At 40.1% G+C, this 12,025-nt stretch overlaps 1 protein-coding gene across 1 annotated transcript in view; it reads left to right on the forward strand.

Annotated features, from left to right (window-relative positions):
* Positions 1 to 12,025, forward strand: part of MTHFD1L (methylenetetrahydrofolate dehydrogenase (NADP+ dependent) 1 like) — a 213,350-nt gene that overhangs the window by 116,556 nt on the left and 84,769 nt on the right. Inside the window, exon 21 of the mRNA XM_065400405.1 lies at positions 9,425 to 9,564. Coding sequence (XP_065256477.1) covers positions 9,425 to 9,564 — 140 coding nt within the window. The remainder of the gene's footprint in view (positions 1 to 9,424; positions 9,565 to 12,025) is intronic.

Below are 12,025 nucleotides of genomic sequence, written 5' to 3' on the forward strand. Positions count from 1 at the left end.
GAGCTTTAGAGAGGTGTGGTTTTACAAATGGAAGTAAATATCTACGTATTTCTGGTATCGAGGTGTCCAGAATTAAACACAATTTAGTTGTAAGAAAACCCTTTTCAGCTTAAAGCATCCATACATTACCGCAATAGTTAAAAGGGAAAAAGAGAGAGTTCTAAAATTACAGACTGTATCCCAGCAGAATTCTTTTAAAGGCTATGAACAGCACTGGCCAATGACCTTGCCTCAAAAATTGGTCAGTGAGATCTACTGATGCTGCTGTTGTGTTAATTGTTGTCCCATGCAACTCCACGTAAAAAGTAAAAAGGTTTTAGTTTTTTAAACAGTACAATAATTCTTTGCTAAATAAAAATATGTAGTTACCTTGGTAACATCATTAAGTACACCCTTTTTAAAGATAGGATCATCTGTCATAGCAAAAGAAAGATTAGAGGAAAATGTAAGTGGTGTTTTTCTGTTAGCAAAGGTATTAAAAGGACACAGTTGACTTGAAAAAAATCACACTTCTGTCTGAATTCTTCTATCTGCTATTGCTACAAATAACACCTGAGAAGATTACAACTGAAACTGTAAGAGAGAGAACTTTTTTCTATTTTTCAATTAATGCATTAATTCAACAACACTTCATAAATAGTCACTTTTTCTGTTTGCCCTGATTAGCAAGATTCCCCTTGTTGTTTTTGTGGGTCTCTTACACCACACCAGGGCAGAGAAAATAAGAAAGTGAGATTGTAAAACCGCAAAACTTGGAAAAGAGGTTCAGGGGCATGTGTGGTACATTAAACTAGTTCTTTTTGTAGTTGACTAGATTTCAAGATGATGACGACGACTCTTTAATATTTCTGTTGTGTAAGCTCTAGTAATAAATTTTAAAGTGATATAAATGGGACCATCTCATTGGTAGAGGCCAGCACGAGCGTCAGAGACCTATGTCTGAGATCTCGTGCCTGGTCCAATGGGGACTTGAGCACGTACTAGGCTGGTACTGTGCACAATCTTTGAAAGTGGGAGCAACAACAGTGACTCCACATATTTTCAAGAGGAGAAAATATCAGAGCTGTCAAGGTGTAGAAAGGAAGCTTTTTGCACAAACGTGGCCAAAGCATCTGTAATGTCCTGCTTTTTATTTTACTAATTTCAAATCCAGTATCTATACAGCAATATGAAATCCTCTCAAATGAGGAGTACTTAACACAGAATTCATATTACACATGAACATTTCTACTTGTACATCCTCAGACTTTACAAAACAAAGGAATTAGATGAAACTTATATATTGATTAAATGTGTCTTTCTGGGAAGTCGCTCGTAAATCAAATGAAGAGGAAGCATAGTCTTAGTGGTATGGAAATCAGTAGATCAGAGTTCTGTATCCTGCTATCTGGCCTGAATAAATAAGTCAAGTTTTCTTTGTCTCAGTTTCTCCATCTGTAAAATGGGGATAATAATACTAACCTACTTACATCAGAGTCATTGTGACAATTAATTTATTAAATATATGTATAGCATATGAAAGCATTGGATGGAAAGAGATATAGACACTTAAACCAACTAGCTAGAGGTGGTTGGAAAATGAACTGACACTCTTCCGCCACCCTCTGAAAATTTCAACAAAAACTTTTTAAAACATTGTTTTTGGTGAAATTTTCAATGGGAAAAGTTCTGCTTTCTGGTAGAAATCAGAAAACAAAATATTTCAGCTGAAAATGTAAATACTTTGATTCAGAAATGCTGCTGTGGTGCCTTGTGTTAATTGTAGTGTAGGTGCATTACGCTCCTATTCTATGTCCTGGCTCCCTGTTGAGACTACGTCTCCCATGATGCACCACAGTCTCATCTCACAGTGAGGAGAAGCAGTTGCACCATTGGAATTTCTGGCCATAGGGCATAGGTGCCAGCTCCGTGAGTGCTCTGGGGCTGGAGCACCCATGGAAAGAAATAGTGGGTGCTCAGCTGGAGACACTGCCAAAAGGCTGTTTGGCGGCTGGGGGAGGGCAGAGAGCAGCGAGTGGGCAGGGGTATCGGGGAGGGAGCAGAGCGGAGGCGGGAAGAGGTGGAGCGACGGTGGGGGTTTGGGGACGGGGCAGGAAAAGGCAGAGCAAGGGGGGAGACTTGGGGCAGAGCGGGGGGGAGCACCACCAGGGAAAAGAAAAATTTAGCACCTATGCCACGGGGCATTATGGGAGATGTAATCTGGCTGGGGAGCCCGTCCCACAGACGAGGATGGGGATATGAGGAAACTGCAGCTGCCTGAGACACTGCCAGGATATCTGAATCAAAATTTTTTGGTTTATGTTAAAAAAAAAAAAAATGTTCCTTAAAAAACCGACATTTTGTGCAACAAAAAATTGTTCAAAAACCCACATTTCCATCAAAAAATTGCATTGATAGAAAATTTTTGACCAGCCCTATAAGTAACACCTCTGCTGTTTGGGTTAAAGGCATCTTTCTAGATTTCATAGTTTCTTCGGACTTTTATGTCATTTCCCTATTAAAGGGCAACTTTTTAAAGACAGAGTTCCTATATCAATGTGATGCTATAATATCATGCTATAGATTGACCTTTGGAGGTGAACTATTTGGAATCAGAAATTCAGTTTTGGTAACTTGTTGTTGTTCTGTATTACCATAGCATGTCATGGACCAGGACCCCATTGTGCTAGGTGCTGTATAAACACAGAACAAAAAAACAGTCCCTGAAGATAGAATATTGTAAAATAATTTCGTTTTCATATAATCTAGTTTCCCAGAATGAAATTTAACTTCGGTCAAAAACATTTTGCAAGACAAAACCATGAATAACTGACATAGGAAACTGAAATTCCAAGATAGTGCTGCTAGTTCAGTAATACCAGCAGTCTGGATTAGCAGTCAACGCTGAGGAAATCCCTGCTTTCAGCTCTGTAGCGACCATCCTGCCATAGCATAGGGCATCTTTCAATTGATGATATTGCAGTTAAGGATGAGCCGTCCTCATGGTTTGGAGACTGAGCTAAATGACCACATGTTCAGTCAAACTGAGTGGGAAAATAGTATATACTCAGTTTGGTGTGCACCTCTGCCTCTCTCAGCCATGCAGTGAAACTGGAGCTTAAATCTTTTAAAGCAAATTCAACTACCTGCTTCCTTACAGAATGAAAAATGTTTCTCATGTTCATTAGAGTATCCCCCAATGTATGTCCCTCAACTTGCTGGTAGCTCCAACATCTGCCATATGTCCTCTTCTAGCTCCACAAACTTTTGTTGCAACGTAGTACATTAGACACGTATGGACAATGAAAATAGGAGTATGTGGGTATGTCTACACTACCGCGGTAGTTCGACGGCTGGCAATCGAAGTTCCGGGTTCGATTTATCGCGTCTGGTGTGGACGCGATAAATCGAACCAGGAAGCGCTCGCCGTCGACTGCGGTACTCCAGCTAGACGAGAGGAGTACCGCGGAGTCGACGGGGGAGCCTGCCTGCCGCGTGTGGACCGCGTCTGAACCGCGGTAAGTTCGAAGTAAGGTATGTCGAATTCAGCTACGTTATTCACGTAGCTGAATTTGCGTACCTTACTTCGACTTGGGGGGTAAGTGTAGACCAAGCCTGTGTGTCAGAGCATTTCAGAGAACAGGTACTGGCTGAGTTGACTGGAATCTGAAGTAAAGTGAATAGAGAAGCCCTATTCTTTTAAATTTTTGAATAAGTTTGAGCTTATTAAATTCCAAAATCAGTCATAAGGGTAGAGGGTCAGGTCAGATAAATTGCGAGAATCAAAATGGACAAACATCTGGTTTATTCATCCCTCGCTGCACTAACAAAAATGTGGTATCCTGTTAGATAAATCACTGATCCAACCTAGTTTATTTTGGCGTCTGTGCACCTTGGTACTTTTGACTTAAACAAGAATCTATCAGTATATTACAGCTAACATGCCTTGAGCTCCACGTTCAAAGTTCGTGTGCTCCTGTGACTTTGAACTCTTCTTTTCCTGAGTTTACCAGCAGACAGCTGCACCAGAACAGATCTGTTTACATCAGAGGAGTAAAAGGCAGCTCGCAGTTCATAGTTTCCATTTCCTTTTGCATTGTTCAGGAATTCAGGCTCACAATTCTGTGTCCTGAAACTTAGCCTCATGTCTATGTCTCTGACTTGGTACTTCCAATACAAATGTTTTGTTTTGATTTTGATTTGCTGATAGAAAATGCTGATGGAAGGGAAGTTAGTTTCATCTAAAATCAGCCTCAGTTTACAAGAAATTCTATTGTGGAATAAATGAGCTTTCATGTCACAATTTCACTGTAGCCTTGCTGATTACAAATGTTGCTCTTTTTGTAAGGTCTCCTACAGTCCATAAATCTAAATTAGTGTGCACCACTTAACATTGAACTGTTTTACATATTTAGTTATAGCATGATAAATGTATTTTTAGGTGAAGAAACTTTACTATTTTTCTAAAGTGGTCATGACTATGAAATCTGATCAGGTGCAGGAACCACAACACTGTTTGTTCTGGTTTTTCTGACATCCTTCATACTGGACAAGAAATAAAATATCCCCAACTGTGCACAGCCAGGCAATAATTCCATTGAGGGATTCTGGTGATGACATAAACCGTGATAGGGAACCATTAGAGAGGTTTGCTCATACCGATCCCCACCCTAAAGTGGAATTATAGACTTCAGTGACAAGTACCTACTTTGCAGAAAGTTGGAAAATAATCATTTCCCTTGGTTTTTCTTTTATACCTCTCCCACAAAAATTCTTGTTGTTATCCTTTTTCCTGTCTCCACATGTTTCTGAGCTTTCTCTGATTTTCTCTCTCCCCTTGGCCAAACCCTCTGCGGTGTTTGGTTTACGTACTGCATCTCTTTCCTGAGTAAGTATGTTTTGCTTTTTAATTGTTTTGGTAGCTGAATTGACCAAGGTATAAGGAAATTAAGTGATTTGTCTAAGGTCCCATATAATTCACTATTTTGGGCTTGGCCCAATTTAGAGTGGAATCCTCTTCTAAGTTACTTGCACTATATTAAAATGTACCTGCTTTTTAGATTATCATTAGATGAATCTTAAGCAAAATAGAAAAAGCATTGTTATTTGAACCTGTTTTAGCCGTTTGATAAGCCCCTGGCGGGCCGGGCCGGTTTGTTTACCTGCCGCATCTGCAGGTTCAGCCAATCGTAGTTCCCACTGGCCGCGGTTTACCGCTGCAGGCCAATGGGGGCTGTGGGAAGCCGTGATCAGCACATCCCTCGGCCCAAGCCTCTTCCCGCAGCCCTCATTGGCCTGGAGCGGCGAACCGCGGCCAGTGGGAGCCGCAATCGGCCAAACCTGCAGACGCGGCAAGTAAACAAACCAGCCCGGCCCGCCAGGGGGCTTACTCTGGTGGGCTGCGGGCCAAACATTGCCAATCCCTGATATATATTATCCCTATAGGATCTCAGTGCCCTTTATATTACTAAATTGTATATGTTCATTTTTTTTCTCTAATAACAGGTCTCAAATATTACTAGTGGCGCAATATAAAATTTAGAGTAGAATTAAGCAACAAAATATTCGCAGAAAAAGTTTGCATTCCAGTAATAGATTGATTCTTGTTTACAATAGGGCCCCTTTACAATAGGGCCCCTTTCTGCAAGTGTAAAGAAGCCTTAATATGGGAGTAAATTGCTTTTATACCCAGGTTATGGTTGAGGTCCATTTACGCTGACAGAGCAATTTAAAGAGATCTTAGTGCAAACAAGAATCCAGCCTTATATCGTCTCAAAGAAGTTGAGCTGCAGTTAAGATGGTTATAGACCATTTCAACTAATGTTCTTTTAACGTTAACCTTATTATAGCAAGTCTAAATAAAAAGTGTAGCTTTTACAACAGCTGTTGAGTTCTGTTCTCTTGAAAAAGGAATCCAAAATTCTATATACTATTGTATTCTGTATACACTGTAATATCTGACTGCCTTCCAGTAGTGCATTAAGCCACATGACTAATCTCTGTCATGTGGTGTTTGTTCTCTCATCCTCTCCCCAGAGGAAGAAACATGTGCAGTAGTGTGTCTTGGTTTGTTTGTTTTTGTTTTTAATTATTTATTAAATAAAAGTAAGCTTTACACATGTGAGCAGTCAGTAATGTGATGGAAAATGTATGTAGATGCTTCATTGTTTACGGGGTCAAAGGTATAGATATTAAAAAATAGAGTAATAGACATTCTAAATGTTTTTTTAATCAACTTTTTTTAATCAAAGGTCAAAGCTGCTTCAGACCGTTCTGTTGCACACATTTATAATGTGCACTGTCCCAAAATCTGTTTTCAAATGTTTATTATAAATCCCACTGTAGGAGTTTTACAATAAATCAATAACAACAAAGAACAGGGGCTTTTTTAAATGAAAGAAATGAAAATGAAAAATCTGGGATTATTCTAATTTAGCTTCCTTTACTAAAACCATAATTCTGTTCTGTTCTATTTTATATAGGTTCTTATAGCACTTTCATCACCATAGTATCTGAGCACCTTTCAGTAGTGCATTAAGCAACATGACTACCACTCAGTCATGTGTTGTTTTTCTCTCATCATCTTCCCAAAGGGAGAAGCAGGGGAGTGGAATGTCTTATTTTGATAGGTTGGTTTGTTGTTTTATTAAATAAATATGCCTGTTGCTACTTGTTTATATTAGACGAGGCAAGGTCAAAGAAATGTGCCTTGCACTTGGAGTGGAAAGTGGTGAGGATTTTGATGGTCCTTAGTTCCCGAAGGAGTTCATTCCACAGCATCGAACCATCCCCAGAGAAAGTTCTGTCTCCCACATAGAGGAGCTTTACTCTGCCAGAGGAGCTAAATTGTCGACCACGTTCTTCATCCTGGAGCTTTAGATGGTCATTCAGGTATCCTGGGCCAGGCCATGGAGAGCTTTGAAGATGGGGTTGAGACTTCGAATTGATTCAGTATTCCATGTGAAGCCAAGTGTAGAGAACAAACAGGTGTAATGTGTGCATGGTAGCCTGTGTTGTTGAGGAGCTGCACTGCACCATTTTGTACTAGTGGCCCCAATAATCTATTGTGATGATTTTTAGAGACTGTCTAAGCTTTCTTTAGTTTAAAACTGCCATCCTGAGTATTTTATTTGAAAAACAAAACTTGTGAACCCCGTGAAAGTGGCCACCTAGGCTGTTTCCTCTGAGAGAATGAAAAGTGACAACCATGCTATTGTGCTGCATCTCATCACCTTTGGAGGACTGGAACTAGTTCAAAAAGAAGCACATTCATAAAGAGTACCATTTCCTGTTTTTTACTGGATATCCTAATGCAAGATTCACTGAGTTTTAAAATATAAGCTCTTTATGATTTTTTAATTTCTACTTGTAAAAAAGTCAGGCAGTAAGTAAGTCACCTTTCCAGAAACAAATTTTGACTGACCATTTGATATTGTACTTCATACTGTGTAATTGACTTTCCGTTATTTTTCTGTTTGTTAAGCATAGTTTTGTCCATTACTTGTCACGACCATGGCGTAGCAAGGGGTTATTTATTGTATATTCATTTCTTGCTGAAAATCCTTAACATTTCATGTGTAACAGCTGATTGCACTTTTGTTTTAGAGACAAAACACACAATATAAATTATAACCCTGAAATAAAGCAATAATTGCGTTCTTTTAAGTTAATAGTTTTTCATAATAGCTGGTTAAATGGTTTCCTTAAACTTGTAATCATTAAACTAAAACCAGTTTGAAGTCCCCTATTGTCCTCTAAGTCCCCATGGCCTCTATTTGTTTATCTTTTAATTGGCACACTGATTTGAAAGCAGGAAATAATATAAAAGTGATTGCACTGATTATTTGAGCACAAACAGGATTCAAAGTACAAGAGTTTGGCACATTACTTAATCTTCTCATTATTCTGCATTTTATTTCCTTTGCAGTTGGTAGCCTTCATCCCAGCAGCTTTTCTACTGCATCCTGTTTCCTTCCTCACACAGAAGTCAAGCTCTGACGTACTTGACTTTGTGTTTCTCCCTCTTTGGCCTTTAAAATAAGAGAATCCATCCTGTCCGTAGTTGTATTGTTCACACCTAACCTTTCTCGCATTGTACAGGGTTCAATTCACTTGTAAAATGCTGAGTTTAGGTATTTCAGCATTTGAAGGGAAAGAGGACTTAGGAGGATGAAGAGTCGTAGATGCATAGCTGAACAAATAAAGGTGTCCCCCTCTGCTGAATTCTGGGGATTCCCATCCAGCTTTTAATACAACAGGACACAACTAACTGGGAAGCCATGGAGAGTCATGCATGTTGCTTTGATGTCTCGCTGGGAGACTTCAAGATCTGTTGTGTCTCTATTAAGAGTTAAGGGTAAGAGACGATCCCAAAGAATGGAGTCTGTTGGATGATGGAGAAGTTCAGGGGAAGGGCACTCAAGGAGCAGAATCATTACTGATTTGTAGTGGAACGGGCGGGAATGGAACAGAACTTATTAGCTTGCTCCCATGCAGCTTGGCTGTCTCTATGGACTGCTGGGGATGTGGGTATCCCAGGGAACCTGGCACCCCACCAGGTTTGAAGCAATTGAATATATGGCAAGTGGGGAAGAAACTAGTGCAAATGGCTCAAGAGTCACAACAATATCATTATTTCATCTAATATGGACATTTTCCCTTTGATATTTTTAACTCGTAGATTAATGGTTTCATAGATTCCAAGGCCAGAAGGGACCATTGTGATCATCTAGTGTGACCTTCTGTATAGCACAGGCCATAGAACTTCCCCAAAATAATTCTTAGGGCATATCTTTTAGAAGAAACATACACTTGATTTAAGAATTGTCAGTGATGGAGAATCCACCACGAACTTTGGTAAATTGTTCCAATGATTAATTACTCTCATTGTTCAACTGCACAATATCAATATGATTTTATAGGTATTTAGTATTGTATTTGTTTAAACATTGTCTGAGAGCAGATGATTGTGAATAACCCCGTCTTTCAATTTTGAAATTGCATGTCTGCTCTGTAAAAGCTAGAGATGAGCCACACATTTCAGACTTGGATTAAACATTCCAAAATTCAAGGGGTTTCAGATCCAGGTCCACCCCTATCTAGTAAAAATATGTGAGGGGGAATAATAGAGGGAAGGTTTGTTTGGTTTTTTAGAAGTATTTTAATGTACATAACTACACTAAAATAGTTGTAACACAGGACTGGATGCTACTAAAAGATTTTACTTAACTTTTTTATGCAGTACACTTGGGTGACATATTGTACTTGTCAGGAAAAAGAGAACTTATTGTGAGCAGTAAATGGTTGAAGTTAATCAAAATCAGTCATGTAAATAGAACTCTGGAGGTCTGGCAAAACGAATGCAGTTGCAATTTTAAAAGTATGCGGCATACTAGAATAAAGTGAAGCGTCCCTTGCCTTTAACTGAATTCTTTATCCTTAACAGTAACTGAAGCTGGTTTTGGTGCTGACATTGGGATGGAGAAATTCTTCAACATCAAATGCAGAGCATCTGGCTTAGTTCCCAGTGTGGTTGTGCTTGTTGCTACAGTGAGGGCTTTGAAAATGCACGGAGGAGGGCCAAATGTAAGTATCTGCACCTTTCTTGGAACACAAATGATAAACCTGAAACATTGTCATTAACATTTGAAATATGTATAAAATTCTGAATGTTAAAAGTGGCTAGAAAAGCTCTTAATGTAAACAGTTGTTTAGAAATTCTCCTTCCTAAACTCCCTCATCACACTGATGTCCATTCCTGAATTTCCCTAGGAGATTATAGGACTCAAACCAAATGAGTAAGGATTATATAGCTATAAAGAAGTACTAATTCTTAGAAAAGGGAGTGAAGTTTATTTATATTTTTTAAAAATCCTTTGAAAAATTATTTATATACATTCTCTCCCATGCCTCTTAAAATAGTGATTTGTAAATCTCAGTGGTGTTAATACCTAAGTGCATGGTCACTATGAGTGCAGGGTTGTTATGAGCCAGAGAGCTTGGCAGCTGAGGGGGAGAGAGGAATTCAGATTGCAGTGTGCTTAGTGGAATCAGGGAGTTTTGAGACTCTTGTCTTGTGCCTGGAAGGCCTGTGGCTTTTGCCACTGAGGTGGAGGGAACTTCCTCCCTCTCTCCCCCGTAGGGTTGACTCCTTTTCTTTTCCAAGCCACTTGATACAAATGAATGTATGGTGTTCCCCCATCCCCACTATATCACTCCCTCTGCTTGGGCCCAAGCCGGGTCTTGTAGATTGCTAATCACAGAGGCACTCCTCACTCAATCAGGCAGAATCAGGAGTACTCCTATGAGTGACTGGCGCTCTACTAACCAGGCAAAGACACTGAAAGCCTAGCAACATGCGTCAGCTTTTCTGCCCAGCATTCTGAAAGGATCTGATACTGCCAGGGAAACAACTTTCTGTGGAGCCTCATATTGGGGGCAAATTCCAGAGCTGTTTCTACAACCACAGAATTGTGGAATGCACAGAGCCTTCCTTATATCCAATCATCTCAGAGAGAATAAGTGCTGAGATTTTCCCTTATTCATACGTTTTGGTGCCAAGTTTTCTAAGATTAAATACCCAAAATATTGTTGTCATAGTGTTACCTGTCTATCATTCTCACCCAGCACATACAGCTCTTTTGTCTTTTGACATGTTGTTCCTCCATAAATTTCATGATAGTACGTTGAGGTGAAAATTTTCATTCAGTCTAGCAAAAGGGGAATTTAAACCTGCCCTTTCTAACTATGTATTGATTTTATCTAACCCTTGTCTTTCACAAATGTACGTTGTAGATTGCCCCACACAATATACTGTACAAGGACAGAATGGGCCAAATCATAGGTCTGGAATGTTAGCTATAAAAGTGACTGTATAAACCAAACCTTTGTGACTTCTTGATATTTGTGCTGCCAGTCTGGTCCCAAGGAATCATGTAGAGCAGCCTTAGTGTTGCTCTAATTTGCAGCTGCCCACAAGGCACGGTTCCATCAGCCACAAGAGTGCTGTGTCCATTCCTGCTGTCAACTGCTTATGCCCTCTGTGCTGGGATGCTGTCCTCTCAGTCAGCTAGTTAATACAGATTTCCGCCGCCTTTGTGTGCTTTATATATATGAAAGATGACAACATCTGTGTCACCTGCGATCAACTATTTAGTAACTTTATACCTAAATCTGTACACTAATCATGTGGCTGGAGGAAAGGCAGTGTTTCCAATTCCTGGAAACAGTATATATTTTCTTTCTTTTATGGTTGGATAGCAACCCCGATGTAATTTAGACAGCCCCTGAGAGCTGTATAAGTAATAGCAGCATCCCTGGGCTGCAGCACTGCACCCCGGCCCTCGGCATGCTCCTCACACCAGAACTTTCCAGGGTTCCTTGGAAGGCAGCATATGGCAGTCTTCCACAATTCCAGCAATGGGAGAATCCTCCTTCAGCAGATGCAGGGGGGCCTCTTTATGCTACTCCAGCACTTTTGCCCAGTGTAAAGTGACTGCAGTCCGGGTGAGCATCTCATTGTTTGATTTTTTTTTTTTTTTTTTTTTTAAGTAGGATTCTACAGTCAGAACCTAGTTAAAGTTTTGTAGATGCCCAAGCCAGGAGCAAAGCCAGCTCACTCTCCTGTAGCTGTCACAGTTCAGTGCAATTGCATCTGTATTCCCGCTCCATGGTCCCTCAGGGGCACCCATTCTAGGCACCTGGCTTCTCAGGTGTCACATCTCTTGGGCAGAGACCCATGTCTCTCTCCCTCCTGACCAGGGTTTTTCCAGGCTTCAGTTCCCTGCCTACACTGTGATATTCCCAACAAGCCAGACTACCTAAACAAGCCACATCTGTGGTTTGCTTTCTCTTTAAAGGCTGTGAACAGCATAATTGACCAAGTTATATGTTACTAACGACATAAGCAAGCTCATTTATTCTTAAGGTGAAAGCATTCCAGAGAAAACATATTCAAAACAATAAAAGAATCTACACACATGCTAAAAAGTTTACCAGAGGTTCTCCCAACTCCAGCCTCAGGCTCTGGAAGGTGTCAATCCTTCGA

The sequence above is a fragment of the Emys orbicularis genome, chromosome 3 (assembly GCF_028017835.1).
Source record: "Emys orbicularis isolate rEmyOrb1 chromosome 3, rEmyOrb1.hap1, whole genome shotgun sequence".
Lineage (NCBI taxonomy): Eukaryota > Metazoa > Chordata > Testudines > Emydidae > Emys > Emys orbicularis.